Source organism: Triticum urartu, chromosome 7, assembly GCF_003073215.2.
Source record: "Triticum urartu cultivar G1812 chromosome 7, Tu2.1, whole genome shotgun sequence".
Classification (NCBI taxonomy): domain Eukaryota; kingdom Viridiplantae; phylum Streptophyta; class Magnoliopsida; order Poales; family Poaceae; genus Triticum; species Triticum urartu.
In genome coordinates, this window is record NC_053028.1 from 8,336,639 (window position 1) to 8,349,793 (window position 13,155).

Here is a 13,155-nt window from a genome sequence, read left to right on the forward strand (position 1 = left end):
TACGATTACGACGTTCGGACACACCATTACGCTGTGGTGTTCCGGGTGGCATGAGTTGCGAAACTATTCCACATTGTTTCAAATGTACACCAAACTCGTAACTCAAATATTCTCCTCCACGATCAGATCGTAGGAATTTATTTTCTTGTTACGATGATTTTCAACTTCACTCTGAAATTCTTTGAACTTTTCAAACGTTTCAGACTTGTGTTTCATTAAGTAGATATACCCATATCTGCTTAAGTCATCTGTGAAGGTGAGAAAATAACGATATCCGCTTGATTAATATCGAAAAACTATGCGTCTAGGCCGGATGGTAGCAGGAGGCAAGGGACACGAAGCTTTACCCAGGTTCGGGCCCTCTCGATGGAGGTAAAACCCTACGTCCTGCTTGATTAATATTCATGATATAGGTAGTACAAGAGTAGATCTACCACGAGATCGGAGAGGCTAAACCCTAAAAGCTAGCCTATGGTATGATTGTTGATGTGTATGTTGTCCTACGGACTAAAACCCTCCGGTTTATATAGACACCGGCGAGGGTTAGGGTTACATAGAGTCGGTTACAATGGTAGGAGATCTGAATATCCGTATCGCCAAGCTTGCCTTCCACGCCAAGGGAAGTCCCTTCCGGACACGGGACGAAGTCTTCAATCTTGTATCTTCATAGTCCAGGAGTCCGGCTGAAGGTATAGTCCGGCTATTCGAACACCCCCTAATCCAGGACTCCCTCAGTGGGGGCGCGGTGGGGGTGGTGGTGGACGACGGCGACAACGCCGGGGAAGTGGGCGGCGGGGGGGGGGGGGGGGGGGGGGGGGGGGGGGGGGGGGGGGGGGGGGGGGGGGGGGGGGGGGGGGGGGGGGGGGGGGGGGGCAGGGCGTGCCACGGGAGCTGCTGGCTTTTATAGGCCTCTATGTGAAATGACCAAAATACCCTGGTGGGGGTATGGTATTTACAATTTGTTGCCATTGGAATTTTATCCGACGGCCCAGGTCGATTGGGTAAATATCTAACGACCCACTGCGATTTGGATCGAGATCCGACGGTCTGTGTTGCGAGGAGATTTTGATCGGACGGCCAGAATGCCCAAATCGCTGAGGAGCCAGGGAGTTCGAGCAGATTCGTTTTTCTGGATATACAGGTTCTTTGCCATGATGTGGTCAAGAAGCACAGGTGTAACCTACATTAGTTGCCGCCCTGGAGCAAACGAAGGGAAGGATTCACAAGTGCCTCGATGACGAAGTATGAGAAAAGAAAATTGAGTTTTGGTTTTCTTATTGTGAAATTGATGTGCTTGAACTATGTAAAGGAATACAACCCTCTCTCGATACAAGCTTTTATCCCGTTTTATATATAAAGCAAGCACCGAACCAAATACACGGTCGAACAATACAAAAAAATGAGGTAGCCCTCAAACAATGCCGATCCCAGATAACCAGATCACGTAGAACACAAGTACGCAACAAAAAAAGAGCATTTGAAAAAGTGAATACAATGCCACACTCAGCCCTAAACACCTAATCTCTACGAGAATGCTCTAGGAGGGAAAACAGCGGAAAGCGTTGCCACTGTCGAGTCCAGAGGAGACAAGGGTTTTCACCCGAAACCCTGACACGAAGAGGAGGACCATGAGTCCACGACGACGTAGCGGCACCCGCAAGTGTCGTCGTCTTGTGCGACAAAGCGCAGAGCTTCCGTTCGGCAGCTCCCGCATGCCACCACTTTCACCCGAAACCCTGACACGAAGAGGAGGACCATGAGTCCACGACGACGTAGCGGCACCCGCAAGTGTCGTCGTCTTGTGCGACAAAAGCGCAGAGCTTCCGTTCGGCAGCTCTCGCGTGCCACCACTTTCACCCGAAACCCTGACACGAAGAGGAGGACCATGAGTCCCAGCCTGGACGACACGAGCAAGCTTTGCGGCCCGCTCGTGGCCCATTCAGGACCGGACCGTATGGTCCAGGCCCGGTAGAAAAACATGACAGTCCGGGCCCAGAAATACAGACCGCGAAAAGTTCGGTCCGGTCCGGTCTTTAACCGGGCCGACTGAGCGGACAGATGGTGCAAGGCCCATGAAAAGGCCATCTGGCTTGACAGAGCGAGCGACCCCCCTCCCCTTGTTCCATTCCCCCTCCTCCTGGGTCGATTCTCTTCTCGTTCTCCTCACAACGCCTCCTCCTCTCCAATCCCTAACCCTAACCCTAAGGCGACGGCGCCATCGCCCACGGCCTCTCTCCTTCACCAACGGTGCCATCTCGTCTGAGTCCGAGCTGGAGGAGCACGTGTATGTCGGGGGCACAGCAAGGCCAGCACGCCATCGGTCCTGTCTTCCCTGGTTCCTCGCCGAGCGCCACGAAGAGGAAGAGGTAATGTTTGAACAAGAAACTTTTATCCCACTAAGAGTTTCTGAATTTTCTGAAGATAGTCTCCCTCGCCGAACTGAGATGATTTAGTGCTAGAGACTTAGATAGGAGATCTGGAGATGTAGTGTTTGAACAAGAAACTTTTGTCCCACTAAGAGTTTCTGAATTTTCTGAACTAATGTAAGAGTTTCAAGAGATGTAGTGTTTCAACAGCAAACTTTAGTCAGGAGATGTTGTGTTTCAACAAGGTTTTCTATGCTATAATAATTAAATAGTGTGCAGCATATTTATGTGCATTATACATTGTGCATAACATATTAGAGACCAGCGGTAGATTTCACCAAGAACAACTAGGAAAGCTCCGCTGATACACTAGTAATTTGAGAGGCAACATCACTGTACAAACACATACAAACATGAATTTCAGATGGCGTTTGCTACTATGGTGACTGACAGTGAATCGTATGGTTACGGTTGATGGCAATGGCATGCCTGAATGCATTTTAGCAAGAGCAAGAGAATGCCAGTATATGCATATGTAGTGTTTCAACAGCAAACTTCAGTCAGGAGATTATACTGACAACTGACAATAGTTTCTAAGAAAATGCTTGATTGCGCACTATTGCTAAATGACCATATGTTTGTTTGCACCAGTACTAGATGACTTAACATGTTTGATCAGGAGATGTAGTTCTAGAGAGTAGACAATATGTGCCGAACAAGGTTTTCTATGCTACAACAAGAAGAAGATGAATTATTTGCACTTGATGGTTGATGTACTGACTTTGGATATTATGTGCTGTTTTTTTGTAGAGAATGGTGAAGGAGAAGGGGAATGAGAAGGGAAAGGGTGCTGGTAAGGAGAATGGGAAGGCGAAGGGTGCTGGTAAGGAGAATGGGAAGGCAAATGGGAAGGCGAAGGCAAAGGAAAAGAGCTTGAATTACCTAATTAGGCAAGATTCGGCACTGCCTCCACCGGTTCCGAGGAAGAAGAGCAAACCTAAGGTGCAGATTAGGAAGGCGAAAGACTTTCCCAATGCCCCAATGGGAGAGTTGATTTGTAGCTTAAGAAAACACCCTCCGCCTCCTCCGCGTCTCCCCGACCGCACCGGTGCCGGCGTGCGTGCCGCGGAAGCCGCTGCCTCCGGCTCCGCAACCGGCTCCGAGCTGCCTCATGCATCTACTATTGTATGATTGCTTTACTTGATGCTTGATGTAGCCATATTTCCATATAACCATATAGTGGTTGTTTCCCTTATTTGTGCGCTCATGTGTGTTAGGTGGTAGAGGACGAGGAGAAGGAGGAGGACGACGAAGACGAGGACATGGATGAGGACAAGGACAAGGAATATGAGGAGCAGAATCTGTTTGTGGTTCCTCCATTGCAAGCAGGTGCTGATATGTCGGATGATGATACATCAGATGGGTATAAGGAATCATCTGATGAACTAGAAGGTGACACTATGTCCGAGGAATCACTTGTGCATGTTGTCTCTAGTGAGGAGGAGGCAAGAAAAAGGAAAAGGAAAAAGAACAAGAGGCCAAGAGCCAATGCTCCTGTTAGGATGTCATCCGATGTTTGGGCCCATTTTCACAAGGTCAGGGAGCCATGTGAGAAGACTGGAGAGATTGTGTTGAAGGCTGTTTGTAATTATTGTAGCGACAAGAAGTATGCGTATACGCAAGGTGGCAGCACCTCAACTATTGGAAGGCATTTTTAAAATGTGAGGGTTACAAGTCCAAGATGGCTAGGGATGCCATCCAAACAACTCTTGAATTGTGCAAAATCAATGGTACAACAAGTGGTCCAACAATGCACCCCTCTATTGAGTACAACCAAGGAATCGTCAAGGATCTTATTGCTAAGATGATATGTGTGCATGAGTATTCATTTAGAATGGTTGAACATGAGTGGTTCAACATTCTAATGAAGTGCATGAATCCAAATTATAAACCCATTGGAAGGAAGGCAATACGAGCTGAGTGCATGAGGGTCTACAGGAAAGAAAAAGATGTGCTTAAATCTGTCCTAAAGTGTGTGAGCTCCATATGTCTAACTACAGATTTGTGGACAAGCAACCAAACCTTATCTTACATGTGTGTGATTGCACACTATATAGATGTGAATTGGAAGATGCAAACCCGTGTTCTTGCTTTCATAGAGTTGGATCCTCCTCACTCTGGAAATGTCATTGCAGATGCTCTCTACGCGTGTGTGACAGAATGGAATATTGAGACCAAAATTATGTCTGTGACACTTGATAATGCTTCAAACAATGATGGTGCGATCGATGCTTTGAAGGCCAAGTTCTTGTTTCGGAGAGGTATGCTTGTATGCCTTTCGTTTTTGCTCATATGCTTGTTGATATGCTCATATAGAAGCTCTTTGTGCTCATATGTTTGATGTTTGTGCTCATATGCTTGTTGTTTTTGCTCACATGCTTGCTGTTTTTACACATATGCTTGATGTTTTTGCTCATATGCTTGTTGCTATGCTCATATAGAAGCTCTTTGTGCTCATATGTTTGATGTTTGTGCTCATATGCTTGCTGTTTTTGCTCACATGCTTGCTGTTTTTACACCTATGCTTGCTGTTTTTGCTCATATAAAATTTGTCTTTTGTAGGTAAGGACTTCGAAGGCCAATATTTTCATATCCGTTGTTGTGCACACATCCTCAACTTGGTCGTGCAAGATGGGACGGAGATCTTAGATAATCTGATAAACAACTTGAGAGAGACGGTGAAGTACTTCAAGAGGTCACCTTCTCGTCTCCATGCTTTTGTTGCCACTTGCAAAAGCTTGGGTGTCAAAGTTGGTAATCATTTACACCTGGATTGTAAAACAAGGTGGAGTTCAACCTATAAGATGATTAGCACTGCCCGTGATTATAAGGAAGCCTTGACCTCTCATGCTGGTTCCAATGCCAACTATGCTTGGGCGCTGACAAACGCAGAGTGGGACATGTATGACCTTATCTCTCCATTACTTGAGAGTTTGGCTGAGGTGACAAAAGCATTAGATGACTATAGGAGTTCGTTAAACTGGTTATGGTGGAGGCATTAGTTTGTGGTGCAAGTTATATCAAGGGTGCTCACGTTGACTTGAATCTGGTGGTATGTTTGCCATCTTTTCCTTACCTTTTCTTTCTTTCTTTTATGGTCTTGTTATATGTGATGTGAGCATTTGTCTAACTTCCGCACTTGTAGCCGAGGGATGAGAATGAAGAGGATGATGTTGAGACCATCAAGTTACCCATTGTGGTGGAGGAGATCAACGATTGGTAACTATTCTTCCTACATGTTTCACTTGTCATACGATACCAAATATTTATGTGGATGTTGCTTATCTTACTTGTAGACGTTCATCATGTGGATGTTGATCTTGCTATTTTGGAGATGAATGTCAAAGTGATCTTTCTCATGTGAAGGCTACTTTGCATTTCTGTTATGTTGGAACCTTTCAAATCATGAACTATGAATTGTCACTGCTAGCTTGGAGACGAACCTCTCATTTGTGTTATGTTCAACTTGTCAATTGACATGGACTTGGAATTGTCATTGCAAGTTTGTAATCGTGTCATTCAATGATGGTAAGACCTTATGTTTGTGGATGTGATATTTGTGCTATTCTTCATCTCAGAATCAATCGTTTTGATGTCCAAAACATAAATAAAATGCTGTCCAAATTTAATTATGCCATACTAGTCATTATACAAAAACAGAGCACTCATTAAATTTGGACAGCCTAAACTATGGCCAAAAAGCTCAACAGGACACTCCCAGGAGAAGCTACAGTCTAAATAATGGCCAAAACGCTTAATAGAGCACTCCCAGAAACAGCTACAGTCTAAATACAACAAAACAACCTAAACAGTGGCCAACAAAGCACTCACAGGCTGAAAAACAGCCTAAACAGAGTCCCAGCCATCGGTCCCATTCGGTCCATTTGGGCTGACCGAGCTTTGCTCCTCTCGGTCCGGTCCTGAAAAAATAAGCTCACTGGCCACCTTGGTCCGGTCCAGACCGGACCGGCCGTGGCCGGTCCAAAGGCTGGCTCGGTCAAAGCCCGGACCAGACCGGACCACGTCCACCCTGACATGAGTCCACGATGGTGCAGCTGTTGGGTAACGTAGTAATTTCAAAATTTTCCTACGCACACGCAAGATCATGGTGATGCATAGCAACGAGAGGGGAGAGTGTGATCTATGTACCCTTGTAGGCCGACAGCGGAAGCGTTAGCACAACGCGGTCGATGTAGTCGTACGTCTTCACGGCCCGACCGATCAAGCACCAAAACTACGGCACCTCCGAGTTTTAGCACACGTTTAGCTCGATGACGATCCCCGGACTCCGATCCAGCAGAGTCTCGGGGTAGAGTTCCGTCAGCACGACGGTGTGGTGACGATCTTGATGTACTACCGTCGCAGGGCTTCGCCTAAGCACCGCTACAATATTATCGAGGATTATGGTGGAAGGGGCACCGCACACGGCTAAGAATATGATCACGTGGATCAACTTGTGTGTCTAGGGGTGCCCCCTGCCCCCGTATATAAAGGAGCAAGGGGAGGAGGCCGGCCGGCCCTATTGGCGCGCCAGGAGGAGTCCTCCTCCTAGTAGGAGTAGGACTCCTACGAGTAGGACTCCAACTAGGAGGGGGAAGGAAGTGGGGAGGGAGAAGGAAAGGGGGGCGCCGCCCCCCCCCCTCTCCTAGTCCAATTCGGACCAGGGGGGAGGAGGCGTGCGGCCCACCCTGGCTGCCCCACTCCCTCTCCACTAAGGCCCATATGGCACATTACTTCTCCCGGTAGGGTTCCGGTAACTCTCCGGCTCTCCGCTTTTCTCCGAAATCACCCGAAACACTTCCGGTGTCCGAATATAGCCGTCTAATATATCAATCTTTATGTCTCGACCATTTCGAGACTCCTCGTTATGTCCGTGATCACATACGGGACTCCGAACTAACTTCGGTACATCAAAACTCATAAACTCATAATATAACTGTCATCGAAACCTTAAGCGTGCGGACCCTACGGGTTCAAGAACAATGTAGACATGACCGAGACACGTCTCCGGTCAATAACCAATAGCGGAACCTGGATGCTCATATTGGCTCCTACATATTCTACGAAGATCTTTATCGGTCAGACCGCATAACAACATACGTTGTTCCCTTTGTCATCGGTATTTTACTTGCCCGAGATTCGATCGTCGGTATCTCAATACCTAGTTCAATCTCATTACCGGCAAGTCTCTTTACTCGTTTCGTAATACATCATATCGCAACTAACTCATTAGTTGAAATGCTTGCAAGGCTTATGTGATGTGCATTACCGAGAGGGCCCAGAGATACCTCTCCGACAATCGGAGTGACAGATCCTAATCTCGAAATACGCCAACCCAACATGTACCTTTGGAGACACCTGTAGAGCTCCTTTATAATCACCCAGTTACGTTGTGACGTTTGGTAGCACACAAAGTGTTCCTCCGGCAACGGGAGTTGCATAATCTCATAGTTATAGGAACATGTATAAGTCATGAAGAAAGCTATAGCAACATACTAAACGATCGGGTGCTAAGCTAATGGAATGGGTCATGTCAATCATATCACTCTCCTAATAATGTGATCCCATTAATCAAATGACAACACATGTCTATGGTTAGGAAACATAACCATCTTTGATTAATGAGCTAGTCAAGTAGAGGCATAATAGTGACGTTTGGTTTATCTATGTATTCACACAAGTATTATGTTTCCGGATAATACAATTCTAGCATGAATAATAAACATTTATCATGATATAAGGAATTAAAATAATAACATTATTATTGCCTCTAGGGCATATTTCCTTCAGCAGCAGCATCCGCAAGTGTCGTTGTCTTGTGCGACAAAGCGCAGAGCTTCTGTTCGGCAGCTCACGCGTGCCATCACAAGGTTTTCAGAACAAGCGCAACGAGTTTAGCTCTCTGCGTGCCACTACAAGGTCTTTAGAACAAGCGCAACAAGTTCATCTCCCCAGGTCCGGATTGGGGCGACGCCACTGTAGTCCCTTAGCCAATCTTCGCTTAATCTGTAGTCCCTATTTCGAGTTGCAAATGTTAGCAACAGAACCAGTATCAAATACCCAGGTGCTACTGCGAGCATTAGTAAGGTACACATCAATAACATGTATATCACATATACCTTTGTTCACCTTGCCATCCTTCTTATCCGCCAAATACTTGAGGCAGTTCCGCTTCCAGTGACCAGTCTGCTTGCAGTAGAAGCACTCAGTTTCAGGCTTAGGTCCAGGTTTGGGTTTCTTCTCTTGAGCAGCAACTTGCTTGCTGTTCTTTTTGAAGTTCCCCTTCTTCTTCCCTTTTCCCTTTTTCTTGAAACTAGTGGTCTTGTTGACCATCAACACTTGATGCTCCTTCTTGATTTCTACCTTCGTAGCTTTCAGCATTGCGAAGAGCTCGGGAATAGTCTTATTCATCCCTTGCATATTATAGTTCATCACGAAGCTCTTGTAGCTTGGTGGCAGTGATTGGAGAATTCTGTCAATGACGCAATCATCTGGAAGATTAACTCCCAATTGAATCAAGTGATTATTATACCTAGACATTTTGAGTATATGCTCACTGACAGAACTGTTCTCCTCCATCTTGCAGCTATAGAATTTATTGGAGACTTCATATCTCTCAATCCGAGCATTTGCTTGAAATATTAACTTCAACTCCTGGAACATCTCATATGCTCCATGACGTTCAAAACGTCGTTGAAGTCCCGATTCTAAGCCGTAAAGCATGGCACACTGAACTATCGAGTAGTCATCAGCTTTGCTCTGCCAGACGTTCATAACATCTGGTGTTGCTCCAGCAGCAGGTCTGGCACCCAGCGGTGCTTCCAGGACGTAATTCTTCTGTGCAGCAATGAGGATAATCCGATCATATATCAATCTTTATGTCTCGACCATTTCGAGAATCCTCGTCATGTCCGTGATCACATCCGAGACTCCGAACAAACTTCGGTACATCAAAATGCATAAACTCATAATATAACTATCATCGAAACCTTAAGCGTGCGGACCCTATGGGTTCGAGAACAATGTAGACATGACCGGGACACGTCTCTGATCAATAACCAATAGCGGAACCTGGATGCTCATATTAGCTCCTACATATTCTACGAAGATCTTTTATCGGTCAGACCGCATAACAACATATGTTGTTCCCTTTGTCATCGGTATGTTACTTGCCCGAGATTCGATCGTCGGTATTTCAATACCTAGTTCAATCTCGTTACCAGCAAGTCTCTTTACTCGTTCCGTAATACATCATCTCACAACTAACTCATTAGTTGCAATGCTTGCAAGGCTTATGTGATGTGCATTACCGAGAGGGCCCAGAGATACCTGTCCGACAATCGGAGTGACAAATCCTAATCTCTAAATACGCCAACCCAACATGTACCTTTGGAGACACCTGTAGAGCACCTTTATAATCACCCATTTACGTTGTGACGTTTGGTAGCACACAAAGTGTTCCTCCGGCAAATGGGAGTTGCATAATCTCATAGTCATAGGAACATGTATAAGTCATGAAGAAAGCAATAGCAACATACTAAACGATCGGGTGCTAAGCTAATGGAATGGGTCATGTCAATCAGATCATTCACCTAATGATGTGATCCCGTTAATCAAATAACAACTCTTTGTCCATGGTTAGGAAACATAACCATCTTTGATTAACGAGCTAGTCTAGTAGAGGCATACTAGTGACACTCTGTTTGTCTATGTATTCACACATGTATTATGTTTCCGGTTAATACAATTCTAGCATGAATAATAAACATTTATCATGATATAAGGAAATAAATAATAACTTTATTATTGCCTCTAGGGCATATTTCCTTCAGCGGGGGCGACGGCGACGACGGGTGGCATGGGCGACGGCCGTGACGGCGACGACGGGCGGCGGGGGCGGCAAGGGCGGCGCGCGATGGGTGACGGGCGCGGCGAAGAAGTTGGATCGAGAAGAACTACTGGTGGTCGATGAAACTGATTTTTTCGTAGGTGCCATATATATAGGAAGGGTCTTTAGTGCCGGTTGGAGCCACCAACCGGTACTAAAGGCCAATTTTCGCCAGGCCAAGGGGCGGGAAACGGCCCCTTTAGTACCGGTTCGTGCCACGAACCGGTACTAAAGACCCCCCCTTTAGTACCGGTTGGAGCCACCAACCGGTACTAAAGGTTGTGCACTGCCACCGGCGGTGCACAATGTTTAGTCCCACCTCGCCGAGCGAAGGGCAGCCGCACTAGTTTATAAACCCAGCCGCGGCTGCTCCTTCGAGCTTCTCTATATAGCAGGCTTCTGGGCCTAATTAACTAGGGCGCGCTGCCCTGTGAGCCTGCTGGCCCTTCTGGGCCTGCATTTGCACACCCTAGGTCTGGCAGGCCCACTGGGCATCGCGCCAACAAATTTTTTATATAGTTTTTTCTTTTCTGCATTATTTATTTTCTTCTATTTATTTTTGAGTAGTTTTTATATAGTTTTTTCTTTTCTGCATCATTTATATTTTGTATAGTTTTTTATTTTCTGCATTATTTCTTTTCTTCTATTTATTTTCTTCTATTTCCAGTTTATACATGAAGTGCGTCCAGTTTTTGCCGTGACCCTCTCTACTCTTTCGCACATGCTATGCGGGTGAAATGATGATACCATGCCAAGTTTCAACATTTTCAGAATTCATTTTGTAGTGATTTTCAATTTCACGGTCATTTAGCTCTCTAAACAATTAGGTAAATGACCGAAAAATAACAAATGATGTCAGAACATGTTGGAAACTGATGATGTCGCTTTGAATGCTGCATACTGAACACAAAAGAAGTCCGGAGTTCAAATAAGTTTAAAAAACATTGAAGTGGCCGTGTAACAGATGAGTTCTCATCCGAAACCCTGATACTCCGAAAGAGTTTGTCCAGTTTGTACACGAAGTGCGTCCAGTTTTTGCCGTGACCCTCTCTACTCTTTCGCACATGCTATGCGGGTGAAATGATGATACCATGCCAAGTTTCAACATTTTCAGAATTCATTTTGTAGTTACTTTCAATTTCACGGTCATTTAGCTCTCTAAACAATTAGGTAAATGACCGAAAAACAACAAATGATGTTAGAACATGTTGGAAATTGATGACGTTACTTTGAATGCTGTATGCTGAACACAAAAGAAGTCCGGAGTTCAAATAAGTTTAAAAAACATTGAAGTGGATGTGTAACAGATGAGTTCTCGTCCGAAACCCTGATAATCCGAAAGAGTTTGTCCAGTTTGTACACAAAGTGCATCCAGTTTTTGCCGTGACCCTCTCTACTCTTTCGCGCATGATATGCGGGTGATATGATGATATCATGCCAAGTTTCAACATTTTTAGGATTCATTTTGTAGTGATTTTCAATTTCACGGTCATTTAGCTCTCTAAACAATTAGGTAAATGACCGAAAAATAACAAATGATGTCAGAACATGTTGGAAATTGATGATGTCACTTTGAATGCTGCATGCTGAACACAAAAGAAGTCCGGAGTTCAAATAAGTTATTAAAAATAAAAAGAGGTGCAATGCTGGTTAATTTGCTTCAGGCCTTTCAGAATAATGTAGACTGCACTGCACATAGGTCAGTGCAATCTATCCTATTCCGAAAGACTTGAAACTAATTAACATGCAGGTGAGCATTGCGCCTCTTCGTCATTGTCTGTGCACTCACGGCTTATAAACTGCTCATACTGCTTCTCTCTTGGCAAGGTGGGACTAAAAATCAGCTTACTAAGAAACTCTAGTACCGGTTCATGGCATGAACCGGTACTAAAGGTCTTCGTGGGGGCCCCAGCCTGACCATAGCCTGACACAGCCTCATTAGTACCGGTTCGTGGCATGAACTAGTACTAAAGGTTGCCCACGAACCGGTACTAATGATGCCCGCCCGCCTAGCCGTTGGAACCGGCACTAATGGTCACATTAGTGCCGGCTCAAATTCAAACCGGCACTAATGTGCTTCACATTTGACCCTTTTTCTACTAGTGACATGGCCCTTATACTGCCCTTGCCAAGCAGAAGGTCAGTTCTTCCACTACCAGTGCATGCAGTCTATACTGCCAACTATCCCTGGGAAGCCCCTGCTGGCATTCATCGCCAACAAGTGGGTTGTATCTTGAGGAGTCGGCTCTCTCAAGTGAAGGAAATATGCCCTAGAGGCAATAATAAAGTTGTTATTTTATATTTCCTTATTCATGATAAAAGTTTATTATTCATGCTAGAATTTTATTGATCGAAAACTTAAATACATGTGTGAATACATAAACAAAATATCGTCTCCCTAGTAAGCCTCTACTAGACTAGCTCGTTAATCAAAGATGGTTAAGGTTTCCTAACCATGGACATGTGTTGTCATTTGATAATAGGATCACATCATTAGGAGAATGGTGTGATGGACAAGACCCATTTGTTAGCTTAACGTAATGATCATTCAGTTTATTGCTATTGCTTTCTTCAGGTCAAATACATATTCCTTCGACTATGAGATTATGCAACTCCCGGATACTGGAGGAATACCTTGTGTGCTATCAAACGTCACAACGTAACTGGGTGATCATAAAGATGCTATAGAGGTATCTCCAAAGGTGTTTGTTGATTTGGAATAGATTGAGATTAGGATTTGTCACTCCGAGTATCGGAGAGGTATCTCTGGGCCCTCTCGGTAATACACATCATATGAAGCCTTGCAAGCAAAGTGACTAATGAATTAGTTACAGCATGATG

General features: G+C 45.1%; 1 protein-coding gene and 1 long non-coding RNA gene across 2 annotated transcripts; both read left to right on the forward strand.

Moving 5' to 3' along the window:
• Positions 1 to 2,304: 2,304 nt before the first annotated feature.
• On the forward strand, positions 2,305 to 3,565 carry LOC125524999. Its single transcript, XM_048690025.1, has 2 exons — positions 2,305 to 2,366; positions 3,177 to 3,565. The coding sequence occupies exon 2, from the start codon at positions 3,180 to 3,182 to the stop codon at positions 3,555 to 3,557; it is 378 nt and encodes a 125-aa protein (XP_048545982.1). The 5' UTR covers positions 2,305 to 2,366; positions 3,177 to 3,179; the 3' UTR covers positions 3,558 to 3,565.
• A 1,815-nt stretch (positions 3,566 to 5,380) lies between these two features.
• On the forward strand, positions 5,381 to 5,787 carry LOC125520086. The gene is made up of 3 exons (XR_007288435.1): positions 5,381 to 5,478; positions 5,572 to 5,645; positions 5,723 to 5,787. It is a non-coding gene; the product is annotated as an uncharacterized LOC125520086 (long non-coding RNA).
• Positions 5,788 to 13,155: the final 7,368 nt, after the last annotated feature.